The following is a 16370-nucleotide window of genomic DNA, read 5'->3' on the forward strand; positions in this document are numbered from 1 at the left end:
GGGTGTTGAAATAAGATTTTACTTAGTTAGAATAAAATAGACACCGACTGAATTTGTAGATTAATACAGTAAGTAGCTTGACAGACTTATTGTGTTTATACTATTTTTTAATGTGCATTTTTGCAATATTTTTCTGAAAGAGTGAAAGAAGGAGTAAGTGTTAAACGGTGAACTGTTACTTAACAGACAAAAATAAAAACTTCTAAATTAAAGTAGTAAGCTTTTAGATAAAAGTTTGGGAAAAGATGGAGCTCGTATCTACGTTCCACAACATGAGATATTTATTTAGTCTAGGCGCTACATACAGACAGAAATGAATGATGGTGTAGTGAAGGCGAAATCTGATCCCACAGTCTTCGATCTTCACTGTCAAGGGTTTGCCCTTCGATCACAACTGTTCCACCAAAAGATACACAAAGAAGTTCTAAACTTGACTAACCTATACCACTAAACTGTAAAAAAATTGAGTGACTTCGATTCAAGAAATTGTTGTTTGCGACCGGACATTTTCACTGTGTACTCCAGGAAAGTTGACATTCTTCAGCCTCAAACCGAAGCTCTGTACCACGTGACCGTGTCTTAAGAAGGTTTATCGTTCCAGCTTTCGATATCGACAAATATTTCAAAGAAAACATTGTTGACAATCCACGCGACTTATTCTAAGCCAAGCTCTTCCACTCGCGGCACGTGTTGTGCATATAAATCCTTACAAACATCTTTCAAGTGCAAAAAGATGATGGTAACGATGGCCACGACGAAAACAAGAACTTGTGAGACGACTTGCGAAGGTAGAAACGAAAATGGAAGGTCAATCTTCAAAGAAGCTTAGTGCACTTAGTGACTGTCGATCTACTGGCATCACCATGGTGATATAAGAGGTGATACAGCAAACGAAAATTAATCTCCGGCGAACCGCGATGTTCCTTTGTTGAGGACCACAGAGCTGCCGGTACTCGATGGTTAAAAGCTGCCAACCTGAGGACAATGTTGATGGCGGACAGGTTTTTGCTCCGGTAAATTTACTTGATCCTGTGATATCGAATTTTTATATTGATCGTCTCATCTCTTAGCTCAACACACCTTTGTTTTTTAATTTGTATGGGTATTTCTTTTGCACTTCTCCGACTCTTTCGACAGGAAGAGTTAACATCATGTTGTCGATGGGATGACTACTACCATTCTCTGCGAACAGTGTGTGTGGGCAACTGTTTACCCGCTATAGTACTTATCTTGATGAAAGCATCAAAAATGTGAAGGTGGGTCAATAACCTCTGGGACTCGGCTGGTTTTTATTGTTCTAATGATAATTGTTCGGAGGTCAAGTCAGGTCAATTTGCTAACTCGTTCCTGCCTGTTGGGTGGGAAAATTTGTCATTGGAAAAACTGAACCTGGCAAAACGGACACGCTCACTGGGGAGGAACATCCCTAGGCAGCGAATAGCTGAAAATTGAAGTGCAATTCCGTTTTAGCGCCTACCCAGGATAGCAGGAGGAGATCGACAGATAAAAAAATTTCGACCCATATTCACCTCGTAAACCACCACTCCCTCCCTCCCTCATCCCCCTCACTACTACTCGCAAAGGCTGCAGCTTTAGAGGTGAGCACATCCTCTCTCCGAGATGTAATCTTCAGGGTGCAACAACATCATGGACCTGATCGGAGAAATATGCATGTCTGTGTGACCTTCACCTCAGGTGTCGGCTTGACATCTTTGATGTCGGTTCATCGCTATGTGTGCAAAATCTGAACCATGGTCTTTTCTAAGCACATTTTCTGTGATTAATGTGGTGGGAAAATTCGTAACAGACGAAGGGCGCCTTTATTTTATTCAAGTCTTTAACTTCCTAAGATCTTTATTCTACCACACGGTTTCTTCTTTGCTCACTTTTCATGAGCTGGATGGCAATAATGAAACACTTGCGATTTATCACTCAATCTTAATGAACACGTGACGGGTGAGAGAACAAGACATTTCTCAACAGCAACATTCCCGTTAGCCGATGACTAAAACACCTCGCGTGCCACCCGGGATGGTGTACACCGGAAGAAGATTCAGATGTCCACTGTGACCTATCCATGAAGTCCCTTTGTATGGAAAGTCTAAGTGGCGAACATCCTGCTGATATTTTATTTTGAGGGTTTGCACCACTTGAGTACCTAGAGTGTCTATGTGGCGCTGGATTTATTTCCTTTAGTTGCACGTGTGCGTGGCTCGTGGATTGCTGTCCTTTGATCCCTCGCCAGGAACTTTTGCTTTGAAAAGAAAAGAATGGAAGAATTGATTGCGTGTTGGTCCTGTCTGCGATGTTGGTCACTAGAGAAATACTATGACTGCGGTTCAGGGAAGCGGAAGTTGCCTATCCCGACAAACCTCAGAGTATTTCAGTGACCGAGCTGGAAATATCGTGCGTCATGCTCAGTCTCGATCACCTTACATCCTACTCTTTAACTTGCTGTATATCTCTGTTTTGTGACTATTCCGTCTGAGCCTCGTCTGCTTGTGATAAATGAGATGCTTGTTAGCTGGAAATTCGTTAGACAGACACGAATGGCGACTTTTTTCTCTGAGCCCCCGTCTGCGTGGGGTAAATAAGCTGACAATAAATTCGTTACAGACAGACAGCCAGACATATAGTCAGACAGACAGACCGATGATCACACTTCTAGCTGTGGTTCTCAAGAACGAATAGTCCATCAAGGTTCGAGACATGAAAGAAAGTTACTTTCAGAATCCCACCGTCAGTGGATATCCCGACACAAAAAAGCTGAGAACATTTCAAGAATGACACAAAGCTCTTCATACAATAATTAATATTGTCATGTGCACTCGCAATGTATGAGGAAGGTCTAGCAGCTGTAACATGACCATCTTCAATTTCTGGTGGCACTGGAAGTAGCTCACAAAATGACCATTGGCATTGCTGCTGAGCAGAAACCTGAACTGCAGTCATGAAATGAAGAAATAAAAAGAAATCTTAAAAAATGGGGAAAGCTACGAATACATTTTAGGAAAAAGGATATCTGAAACTACTATCTAGTCTGGGATCTGGCGAAATGAGTTCAAAAAAAGTTCTTTAAAAGAAGCCATTTTTTTCTACTTCCAAAATGTCATACAGGAGTTAACTGCTTTCTCTCACTAAAACATGACATAGGTTTTTCTCTTTAATTCTAATCCAGCTCGAATAAAATCTTTGCTAGAAAGTGATTTGTCTTCGTTATCACGCGGAAAGCAATTTTAGAAAATGGAGGCGCCCAAGAAGAAGCGAGCAACCTTGCTAAATCTTTCTAAATAATTTAATTGTCGCGAATTTTAAAGAAAGATGAATGAAGAATAAGATCGTCCTCAAACACTAGATCATCACTAAAAAACAGTAACAGAGGACCAGCTTGTGTCATTGTTTTTCAAGAGAAGTCCACGTGACTTGCATGGCCTAAAATGTCTTTGCCTGGGACTGGCACCAGAGCAATTAAACATAGGATCGAAAAGGTCTAAATTCCTTTTAAATGTATTTTTATTTACTAGCATCTTTCTTCTTCTTGATCTCACTTTTCTTTTCTCTATTTAATTCTCTGCCCACGGTTAGAAAGCCAGGCGCAAGCAATGGCTTAGCCCCCAATCTCTGCAACGCCGACGTGCTTCAGGAAGACAGCCACCCGCATCCCAGACCCAATGCCATGTGACCGATGCTGACAATGACCAAAGACAGGAATACTTTAAGACAATCCTGCCAGAGACTTTAATGAAATGTCTTAAATGCCTCCAGAAAAACAGGTATTTGGGAATATTGCTTTTCAAATACATCTCAACGGCTTTATAACAGACTTTAAACACTGGCAACTGATTTAGTTTCGTGAAAAATTTCTCCTGTCTTCTTTTCACTTCATCGTGTTCAGAGTCTCAGGCAGAAAAATGGTCTTTGTCTAACCTGGCGACAACATATGAAGACCCACTCCCTGCTGCCATAGATTTTCCATCCACACCCGATGGTCTTCAAAGCAGTTGAGACGCACATTACTTTAACAGCTGCAGGCGAAGCTTCTGTCCTCGAAGCAGACCTGTCCTCAGGCAAATCAATGCCCTCGGCGATGGTGAGTCATTATTTAGCGAACAGTTTGGGAAGGAACTCTCTTTTCTTAATCCAAAACCTTTGGTAATGCAGTATATCACGACTGCGACTGCTGGCCTTCAGGATCATCATCATCATCATTATCAAATAATAATTGTAAAAAGAAATGAAGTTTTATTTAGTCCTGTTTCCATAAATACGTTAACGTATGCTCAATGCCCTTACCAAAAGCAAAAATTACAAAATTAGACAAATTTAGATTGGCAGAACAAATATACACAGACAAAACATAACAAATATACAGAGACACAACTAGACAGTATTACAATAAAGGAGCAGTCAAGGGAAGATGAAGAAGAGTTTAGTTGCTCTGAAGCTGTGCATCGAGCTTCCAGAGGCCCACAGCTGTCGATTCCCACTAAAGATCGAAACAGTGAATAAAATAGTGGTCTAGAAATTGCTGGAGAAAGACAGCACAAAAGACATTTATCGAGAGCTCGGAGACCTCACAAATCCACATTTCTTATCATTGAAAATGTCGAAAGAAAGTATATGGCTCGTAGCTTACAAAAGATGAAGACTTCTTGATTCGAGGATCACAAGAAATGGAGTTTGCAGAAAATGGAGACAAGCAATGCTTTAAAGTGGAAGATTTCAGACAAGATGGCCAAGAAGAATAAGCAGCAGAAACCTTCGATGGATGAAGATGTTGATAGATGGAAATGACTTGGTGCAGGCTTGGAATTACAGTTCAATGAATCAAAAAATGCACAAGATCATCAAGAGATACCAAGGCCTACAGAAACCAGTTACCTATTTATTTCATGCAAGCTTCCATTTGTAATTGATGTGATCATAAAAAACGGAACATATGTTTCAAACAGCAGACAATACCCTGTTCCATCAGTCTTCAGAGTTTACTAGTGACTAGACCCTAGAAGCTAATATGGTTTATCAGTTGACATGCTAAAAAAAGAACATCTGGTTTATCAGTAAACATGCTCGAGCAAGCTGTCCATGTTCAATACCATAAAAATAATTTCGCGACAAGCAAGTGGCTGATGTCATGGTCCAGTGGCTTGCAAGGGGAAATAATGATCGCGCCGTGCGGTCCCTTCCAAGGGTTTTCGACTCTTTAGTATCTTTTCCTTTCAGTGTCCAATAATGTTAGAAAAGAGGTTTTTCAATGGCTTGTGAAGTGGCTGTGTACCTCGGCACAGTTCTCACTCTTTATGTCACCCTAAGTGAGAGGTCGATACCAAGGTGGACAATGGGAAGACATAATGGTGAACTACTGTACCGGAAGTGCTTCTCACCTCTCAGAAAACTTCTCTGAGGTGAACTTTTTCAACTGCTGCATCCAGTCAGTCCTCTGCCCTATACCAGACAGTCAGTTGAGGTCATAGAACTGACTGAGGGAAATTCATCCGTTCATAGTTAAAAACAGACGAAACAAAGTCTGATAAGGAAATTAACTTCTTAAAGTTCGTTTTGTTTTGTTTTTTTGTTGTTTTTTTTTTTCATGTGCATTGACTTGAGAACATTTTTGTAAAACTTTTACTGAAACGTGAAAATCTTTCCAGCAGTAAAGAAGAGAAGCTTCTTTAATTAGTCTGCGTGTTTTTTTCTCTATAGCTCTAGCGAAAACATCTAGAAAGAATGTGCTTATTGTCCTTCTTGTGATCACTGATGCGGAGCTGTGCAGAGGATGGCACACCTCGCTCATTTTGCCTTTCAACACTTTGCTGAGCTTTAGACTATAACAACATATTTTATGCAATAATTTTTTCCAATTATTCATTTGTGAATGTTAATTGTCACAAATTGGTCTCTAATAAGTGTGAGAAAAAGAAAGAAGAGGAGAGAGGGGGATATGGTGGAAGGAAGAAAGAGGGAAAAGAAAAAGAAAAAAAAACTGAGAAGGAGAGTAGGGGAAAGTCGAAAGGAATGCTAGCAGATGCAGGCTCCGCAATCCTTCGATTTTACATTTTAATTAACCAAACGAATAGGACGGCCATGCCTTTCCCAATTCTCCTTCTTCTTCCAACTTCTTCAGCCACCTCCCACACTCAACGACTTACGTTCGTTCGTTCGTTTGTTTGTTCGTTCGTTCGCTAAAGGCCGAGATGACGACCATGAATTCACAAAAACTTGGGGCTTAGTGTCACCGGAAAGAAGGGGGCTGATGAGTGCAATCCAGACCCGGAAGAGTCTCCCACATTTGAAACATACGTAAGAAGGCGGGATGCTGGCAGGAGGGGATGGGGAATGGGATGGTGGGGATTCTGGCCTCGGGTCCCACGCTTCTGTCTGGTCTCTTACGATCCTCGTCTCTGGGTACTGTTACTATTCATTTCTACCTAGTCTGGGAGGACAGACTCTGCTCAGTGTGTATACATCTGTGTGTGTGTGGAGCATCTTCTACAAACTAGTGCATCATCATCATCATTTTTATTCCCTTCTACCGCTGCCTTGGTGTAGATATTCGTGCCCTTAAAGAAAAATAAAGAAAAAAAGGACTTAGTTACATATCTCAGTACCATCCTGGAGGCCTTCAGTAACTCGCATCACCGGGGAAGATGGAGTTATGTATTATAGTTTTTTGTCAGAGGTGGCTACAGGCTATGATGGCCAGTGTCATCTTTTGGTGCAAGCATCATGATGCCCGCAAACTATTCGAGCGAATTTTCTTTTTCCACACCCATCTTTTAAAAACGAAATTAAAACTCGCCATGCAACACGCGAAGGATAGGCTGTCTAAAATCCAAAACAAAAAACAAAAAAACTCCTTTACTTTGGTGACAAAAAAGAATACACCTATAATTGCGCTTATGTCAGCGGTACAAATTCTCTAGTGGTTTTGATGGAAATAAATGTTTCAGCAGTAGCTGTCTTTCGACTTGGCAATACCATTAGCAACAACAAAATTACATATACTGAATATTTTCTTCGTTCTAAATGGACAAGCTTTTCAAAAAAATTACCACACCATCAACAAATGCAACAGACATACTTAATTTGACATTTTGCGCAAAATTTCAACCCCACAAAAAAGAAGAAAATTACGACAAAAGTTTCTTTATAGCAAGTCTCTTTTTCATCTCCTTACTCAGAGAATCAGGATTTAAAAACCTTGCGAGCAGGACGAAGACCTAATGGCGGCCAACCCTTCTGGTGGTGGGTGTTGGGTCCTGTAGGGATAAGCTTGTGTTCAGGGTAGTTTACTTTTCCCCTCCAGCTCTTTGCAATTTGTCAACACGCTAATGCGCCTTTCTAATTTCACAAGCCTGGCGGCTGTGTGCTTACACCGCCTCGTTAATCCGCAGCTTGCAAAAACAATTCGTTGGCCAACGGTTTTTCCTCCCAACGATGAAGTTGGGAGAGGGGCGTGAAATGAATCGGTGACGTCATTGATGGCCGTCACGCGCACAAACACCTGTTGACAGTGCACGACGGTCAAGGCTGCCGAGGGTCACGATGCCGCTGGCTCTTTTTAATTATAATTATCGGCTAAAAACAACATTTGCAAGCTCGATTTCGGAGAACATTTTATTCTGCTGCTAAATTGAATTCGAATTTGAAATCTTTTCTAATATTTCGTTTTACAGCTTGGACGCTTGCACTCGTCTTCCACAACTGAGAATCTGGCACAAAGGACAAAATACAAGTAAGTGTTGTCTTGTTTACATGACACCATCAGTGTCAAGACTGACCATTTCTAGTTTCTGATTTGTTTGAGGTTCAAGTCTGCTGAAAAAAGAATTCTAAAGTAGTTGTCCAAAAGCTAGAAGCATAATATGCATTTTTGCAAAAGTATTAACTTTTAATTTTTTATTTAAATAATTAGAAAAGAAAAAAAATTAGATAATTAGAATAGCGATGAATTTAGATGACTATAATAGAGATCACTAATTTTCTCAGACAACTTTTGATAATTGTAATTGGGATTAATTTAGTTTTCAGTGTGTGTCTGTCTGCTTGTCTGTTCGTTCGTTATCTCAGTAGAAATTGTGACATTTTTAACAAGTAAAAGAGAAGAATGCCAAACTAGTGATTAGGGTCCACTGCATCTTCATCTCTCCCCTGACGCGCTCTCTCCTTCTCTCTTAATCTTATGTCCTGCACACAGGCACACAGGCACACAATGCCACCAATACATGCCCACGCATGCGCAGATATAGCCAAAAAAGGGAAAGATGGGAATCAATACATATTCCAGTCACTTATTAGTATGCACATCGATTTCATGTCTTTTAATTTAAATGTCAGCCTTCACATTGATCGCCGAGAGCGCGAGATGTGATCCCTGGCTTGCAGAAATAACCCCCATCTACAAACACACACAACACACACTCACACACACACCACACAGTCTCACACACACACACCAACACACACACACACACACACATATTTTTGTGGGAGTCACACTGACCTTTTCGGGTAGACATCATCTGGAGTTTGTGAAAGTTCGCCTCAAGTAGGTCTTCGCTTGAAGGCTTTGATATAATACCCAGAAAAGTTTACTTCCACAGATCTTCCTACACAGCCTAGAAGCAAATTTTTTTTCTGCCCGTCGACAAAATTCTTTGCCAGTCTTGAGTTTCGAATGTCTTTATTGTGGAATGAACAATACTCACTGTTTCCTTCAACACGGAGAAACATTTTGCAAATCCAAAGACTTACGAACACACTCCAATAAATGTTTGTCTAAAGATGCAAATTTTTGAGTTACACCCTCAGATAAAAAGTGAAAAAAATCAGTAAAGTATCTTAAAACCAATTTGATCAACATAAATAACTGATGATGTTTATCTCAATAACCTTGACAATTCACACACACAAACACATTTATATATGTCGTGGACTAATAAAACAGGATATAATACCCGTTGGTTATCAGTCATTCTCATGGAAAATAATACAACTAATGCGTTTTCAAGCATTTCCGACAGAAAACGAAATGAATAGAAGTCCTGCTGAGATTTTTAATTCTTCTGAAAGGTCAGCTCTCGAAACTACCCGGTTAATGTCATGAGCACTTGTCTTTTCCTTTCATTTCCTCTCGTCTGGTCATCATTCCTGTGCACGAGGTCGACTGTCAGAGAGTTTTTGCAGAGCGTGAGCGCGCGCGCGTGCGTATGAATTTGTGTGTGTGTCAGCTCCAATGTGTGCACGTGAGTGAGTGTTGAGTGTGTGCACGTAGTTCTGTCTATAGGAGACGAGCTCTACGTGCTGCAATGTGTGGCTATACACACGTGAGAACACTTGGCTGCTAACCGTTGGCTACCCCATCCAAAAAAAATAAATAACAAAATCCCAGATTGCAATCGACCCAGAATTCATTGACAGTCCAAGGATAATTAACTAGCCTGATTGGAGAAGGAAAAAAACTTCTTTAGGATCGCAGTCTAAGCAGCTGAATTTCACTGAAACCCTATTTCAGGACTCATTTGTGAAAACCAACCCAGAGATCCCTAAAAAAATTTTTTTTTTTCGCAAGCCGGAACAAAGACGCCTCTGAAATATACTCGTGTGATTTCTTAATATTAATCTGTCTACTTTTGTAAGAATATCATCATCATCATCATCATCCAGATTTCGTAGGGATTTCAAAAATTGCAGATGTTACTTTTTAATGAATACAACTCCTTGTTAGGTCAGCGGAAAGCAGATGTTGCCGAGGTTACCTCCACAATACCCACGCCATTTTTTATACCTCCACTGCATCATAGGCAGAGGACGATGATCGATGTGTCTCGCTTTCGTTTCTAACAGAACCTGGGGAATGGTGACCCCAGCAAATAAATGTAGCTCTTAACACACACACATGTATATGCACATACATAGACGCATAGACACACACAAATGCATATGCACACACACGCATACCGAGAGAGGGCCAAGGAGGACAATGTCCTGTTATCGCTAACACATTTAAACTCGTTAGCAAGCAGGGGAAAGATAAAGGAGTCAGGAGAGAAAGAAGAGGAGGAGGAATCAGCATCAGAGGAAATGAAGCGACAGAGTGCGGCTCTTAAATCACGTGGAGAGGCGCCAGGTCCGGCAGCCCACTCCCTCCCGCCCGCCGCCGCACATCCGTAAAAACCTCCAGCATCCTCCTGTCGCTGAGTCATCGAGTTTTCTCCATGATGCCCACGTGCACACGTGCATGTCCTTCAAACTTGAGTGCATTTTGCTGACCCTGATTGACCTATAAATCTACAAATAAATACCCGGAGTATTAAAATCTCTCACGAACATCATCCACTGTTGTTGCCACTGAGGGATTTATTGTGACACTAACATGGTCTTTGCTCTGTAAGATATGTCAGGAACACGCTCCAATAAAATGCACCATCAGAGACAGAGATGTTGATTAATAATCAGAAAAAATTCTTACAGATATATGTTTCATTTATTTTTGGAGATTTTCAAAGCTTAATGTCTTCCGAAATAAACAAACTTTATCTATGTAAACCGTTTCATCATGCTTTTGATACATAGATAAGTGATATATGTACTTGCAATATCTCTATATTATATGGTATTCAGAACTGTCTGTTTCGAGTTTTTATCAGTTTGTAAAGTAAGCCTGTAGATGGCTGCAGATGACTTGTACATTCCAAACAATTCCGCAGAGGTACATTCCTGTCATATCTACACGCTTCTGGGTTTAGAATTACGAAATTCAGGCTTCAAGTGAAGCATTGGGAATCGTGTCTCTAGTGACTTAGCGATATCGAAAGCAATAGATACACAATATTCGGCCAGCTTTTCTTAAAAAAAAAAGAGGTTTGTCATTGCAATGCGAGACATAATGGGCCACCTGGGGTGACAGACAGCTCCTATGAAAGATATCTGGAATCTACCAAATGCTCCTTGTCTCTTGAAAAGTATGGAGAGAGAACATCTTCTCGATGGCGAAAGACAAAAGCACTGCCCTGTGGATCCATCTCTACACAGAAAGCTAAAAGCACAATAGACCATATATACAACTACAATTTTACTCTGTCTGTCTGTCTGTCTGTCTGTCTGTCTGTCTGTCTGTCTGTCTGTCTGTCTGTCTGTCACCACCTCTCGCTGTGTTCTCGCGGGGTGACTCATGCTCGAGTACGTGAATCAGACCCACAGAAGTAAGGTGGGGTGTTGTTGACCAACATCACCGGCCTCTGTTTGTCGAGAGGAATCGGTGCAAGTGTGGCTGAAGTCCACTCGTTCCTTCAAGTCCTAGCCTCGTGTCGGCTTCGGTGTGGCAGTCGCCTGGCTTCTCGTCGACACTAATCAGCTTCCGAGCTCTCGACGGTGACACAGTTCTCCCTGGACATTTTGTAGGGCTGGAGTGGGGGAAGAAATTGTTTCTCTATTCTCTTGTTAATATTTTTTCCGCTCCTCGGGTGAAAGTCTGTGAAATTTTGCAGACCAACCTGCTACATGACAGTCTATTTTGCAGGACCATGGACGGTGGGATCTTACTAGACAGACCATCAAAGTCTGTCCTTATTATCTCTGGGAAATCATAGAGTGCAAGCAGATTTGTAAATTTAATACAGACATGACATCGAGGTTGAGAAAGAAGAAAGAAAACAATGATTGCGGATGCTAAGGATGTCCAGCAATGACAGCTGCACGGCAGAATTCTGCATCAGATGGCGACCCTGACAGCTGCTGTGTCCAGAAGGAGTTGAATTGGTGCATAAATGGACCTGAGTGCACACAGTTGGGAAAGCTAAACGCTGAGTAATTTTATTGCAGCAAACAAATCAAATACAAGATACACAGACTAGGAAGTTTGAAATGGACAGGAGGGAAAATAATCCGCTGAAAGCCAGTCAAACGCGAGGTTCTGTGAGATTAGTTGTCTCTCTTCTTTTTGTATTCCATGGGAGAGACGACTGACAGAAAAAACAATAGATGATAGCAATGACAATGATAATGGTGGTGATAGTGGCTGCTAGTATAAATGGTAGGGTCACTTAAAGTGATGAGGGGAGATCTTCTACCTTAAATGACCACAACAGCACTAAACGACCTGTGAGTGGTTAGCCGGATCTAGAGAAATTCATATTCGCGTTTAAACTTATGTGAAAAAAACAAGTACATGAACTTAAGCAGAGTTAATTTAAGGAAGCTAATTTACCAACTGTATGTCATCGGGAGGTAGCCTCTCTATCCTGTATTGTTCAACATCTTCAAACCCATAATGCAAGAAACCTTCCATGATAAAAGCCATACTTCTCTCTCCACTAACGGGAGACAGGATTCGGCACATCTGTCCTAAAAACACCTTCTAGAAACGGTATTAAAACGGCATAAATTTGCTTTGGCCATGTTTATGGCCATATTATTGTTGTCAAATTATTTTTACTGCAGTCTTGTGGCAAGCAGATCCCAAAGTTCACAGAGGAGATGGTCACAGAAGTGAAAGATATAAAAAAATGAGAAAGTAGTCAAGTGGACATGCTTGCTGTCAGTCAACAAAGTCAACTGTGAAGATAAATGATTCCGTTGTTCTTCAACAATCAGAACAGACTTTAAAAACTACTCAAATCAAAATATGTGTCTGGTGCCTAAATTTTCCTAAGTCCCTCTCAAACCTCTGCTAGTTCACTACGGAGGCAAATACAACAACATCAGCACCATGGCGCCTGTCGGACACAATCTGTGGGTCTACACAGCAATCATCATCGCATTTAATAACCTATTGACATAAAGTAGTAGAGTTCACATCGGTATATTCTTTCATTAATTTAGACTTCTTGTTGGACAAGTTTATCACTGTTCAATATCGTCTTGACAGGTTTATCACCTTCCAATGTCGTGAGCGGAAATCGACTTTTTGACAAGTACGCATGCGCAACCCGGAAGAAGCGTAGGTCCTGCGTGAGCTGAGCTTCAGAGTATAAAGGTTTGATTTTTTTTTTTTTTAAAGGCTAATCAGGTTAAAGATGGAATAGGGAGCTTGTAAAAACCATCAGACAAACAGAAGAAAACAGCGCAAGCATTGAAAGTAAGAAGTGGTTCACCGGCACTGCCAAGTCAGCAAGAAGTAGCCTCCCCTCTACACCATCCAATCCTCACGTACTCACAAAGTGGATCAGAGACAAAAAGGACTTGATTAAGCAGACGGAAGTAACCAGAGGCTTTATGTTTGTTCAGGCTACAGAAGCTCGACGATTTTTGTAATCATCCGTTGCTTCTTTAGTAACGGCTCACGTCTAATGGACAGTTGTGACGTAATCAATGAGTGTTAATGACCAGTCTACCGACTAACATTTTTGCGGTCCACTGAAGGGGATGGAATAGACTTTCGCCCCGAAGGCTCTGTCGAATGGCAAAAACACTCAAGAATAATAAAAAAAAGGATGTCTCAATTACTTGTCTACACGACTGAGACGAAGTGTTATAAAATCATGCAGTAGGTAGAACTTTGTAAAATACAGGCTTTCAAGTTACTTTTGGTCATTATGAGTCGTTGTCTTGAGGCTATGGGTACACCCTTGTGACTGGTCAACGGTACTTTGTCTGTCCATCCATCCATCTTTCTATCTCTGCCTCTTTTTCTGTTTTGTTTTTTTATTTTTTTATTTTATTTTTTTGTTTCTGTTTTGTTTTTTTTTTATTTTTGTTTGTTTGGCTTTTTTTTTTTTTTTTTTTTTGCTTGAACGTTGACTGAGTGAGTGACACATATTCATGCACAGAAACTTGTGGAACGAGAAGAAAGCAAGCAGTATGCAAACATATTCAAAGAGAAGACATATTGTTGCAAAGAGGAGCAAGCAGACATGCAACCACACTGTTTCTGACAGGAGATTCACTGGCTAAGATAAGGGTAAAGTGAGAGCTTATGTTTCTTCATTACAAGTAGCTGAGGGAGAGACAGACTTTCACTACAGTCGCGTCCCTAATCCATTCCACTGTAGGCACTTATCACAGGCTCATTTGGCCGACCTACTTTACTGTCCCCCGTCAATAGGTATCATCAGAGTGGCAGGAGGAGAGAGAACAACCACAGTTACAGTGTTAAAAACAACCTTTGGTAAGACATAGACCATAGCAACATTCTAATCTGATAAAGGAATGCCACACGAGATTGCAAAAATATTTTATGGTAGAAGTAATACTTTGCAAATGATATTAAATACTTCCTTCACCATCCAGCCATCTATCTTTGCTAAAACAGTCTTCATGTAAGACAGGAAAAAAATTGACATACCAAGATGCGACACCTTCTGGAAATTGAACGGAAGGCAAAGGGAAAAGAAAGTTAATTAGGCCCCGGACAGGATAGACTGATGAGAGAACAGCTAGTTATTTTTACACCGGAAGTTATTAGTTGCTGAGCATAATAATGTCCAAGGATTTCAAAACCTGTTACATGCCATTTTTCCTTCCTTTAGCTTTTCAAAATGCCAAAGGCATGGGAAGCTGTTATCGCAAGATGCAATCTTTTATTGGCAACAGAAAATCGACATATATACAAAAGAATACTGAAATATTTTGGAATATTTAATGACATTCGATGACCAGCTATTTGCGCACCAATGATGCAGACATGCTTGCAGAATATTAATAATTATAAATGTGTAATTAAAGGTGTCATAATTTCTGTTAGTGATAGTAACCATCTACCTTACACTATTGAAAATCTTTATTTCTACATTTCTCTTGAATGGTCAACTACACTAATATCTTAATTTTTTACCTGCATGTTAATAAGGTTTTTCAAGTGGTTCATCAGCCCGCGTTCCAAAACAGGAGTACCCAGTCTAGCATTTCGTTGATTTCTTTACTTTAAAAAAAATGAACTAGATTACCTACAAAAATTTCAGCAACACTTTTAACAAAAAAGCTAAAGTGTTTCTACTTCATCTAATTTCTACTCTTACACAATTTTTCTGAGTCATTAGGCAAGAGAAAGGGAACTGTTTCTCATACTGTAATCCTTTCTCTTGTGATTGTCAGCAAAGCCAGAAGAATCCTAACAACAGGTATCTTTTACAAGTTTTTGTTGAAAACCATGTCGACAAAGAAGATTAATGATGATTAACACTAGCTGTGAGGATAAAGGTCAAGGCAGACCTTCCTCCTTTCAGAAACACTTGATCTTTTATGTGGGTGATAACGGAGGCAGACCACCCACGAACTATTGTTTTTTCAGGATTTTTTTCTTTGGCCACGACAGTTAACAGCAATAAATAATCTTATATAGGGTATCATTGCCATACACATCATGCAACTGCTTTAGTTACAGCTGTGTGGTAGTTTGGTCAATGCATATCACGTAGTTATAAATAAGCTTTTAAAGAAATTAATGAAACTATCGTGATAACATCATTTTCATTCAAAGCAATCAAATCCGAAAATAAAACCAATATCATACATATCAGATTAAAACCACACACTAAAAATTATTGCCATGTGATAAATGCAGGAAAGACTACAGAAGAATATCACCACCGACATTCTCTCCAAATTAGTAACATGTGATGTATTAAAAAAATACCAAAGAATACTACCTCTCACACTCTCAAATTTAGTGTCATGTGATGTATTCCCCAAAAAAATCAACAAAAAGAAAAAAAAATCCGAAGAATTTTACGAGAAATTGCTAAAAAGAAGGACAACTCAAGCAAAACTGATTTAGGCATTGATATTAGGCTATGCACATTATACGAAGAAAACTTACTTAATCCTTGATATTCCATCTTGCTTGTAGGGAAGCCTCCATACTTGTAGTCAGAAGAGGATTTTTTATCGTCTTTTTTTTCGTCGCTGACCGTCGATATCCTCCCGTGCAGCCGACCGCCGCTCTACAGCGCGACTCCACATCGCTCTCCTCACAACACTTTCCACTTTCCTCCCTTCTCTTCCCCACCCTCGTCCTCTCACCACCCTGCTGGTCTCGCGAGAGCTATTGCGCATGCACGAGTGTATGTCCACGTGCACGTTAGCCAGGATGGATTCTCTCCCCTTTCTCTTCTCCTCTCCTCTTCTCCACGTTTTACGGAGATGGCGAAACTCCAGTTGCCGCAACAGCACGGGGGAGGTGAGGGAAGGGATGAGGAGGATGGAGCAAACGGTCGTCAGGTTGAGTGTCGCCTACTCTGTGCACTTTGGTATTAAGTGACTACTTCTAGAGTTGGGAGTTATCTCCCCACGGGGTCCATGAAGTCCGTGGTTTTATCATGTGGACAGTGTTTACGTCGGGAATGAAGACCAAACGCAGATGGAAAGAAAAATGGAGAAGAGGAAGAAAGAAAAATAATTATCAGATATAACAAGAAGAAGGAATAGAGACG

At 40.5% G+C, this 16370-nt stretch overlaps 1 protein-coding gene across 1 annotated transcript in view; it reads right to left on the bottom strand.

The window, feature by feature from the left end:
- The window catches only part of LOC112557758, a 28402-nt gene extending 12374 nt beyond the window's left edge, over nt 1–16028 (bottom strand). Inside the window, 1 exon segment of the mRNA XM_025227785.1 lies at nt 15758–16028. Within this exon segment, the coding sequence (XP_025083570.1) occupies nt 15758–15776 (19 nt within the window). The 5' untranslated portion in view covers nt 15777–16028.
- Between the last annotated feature and the right edge of the window lie 342 nt (nt 16029–16370).

This window comes from Pomacea canaliculata, linkage group LG2 (genome assembly GCF_003073045.1).
Source record: "Pomacea canaliculata isolate SZHN2017 linkage group LG2, ASM307304v1, whole genome shotgun sequence".
Classification (NCBI taxonomy): Eukaryota; Metazoa; Mollusca; class Gastropoda; order Architaenioglossa; family Ampullariidae; genus Pomacea; species Pomacea canaliculata.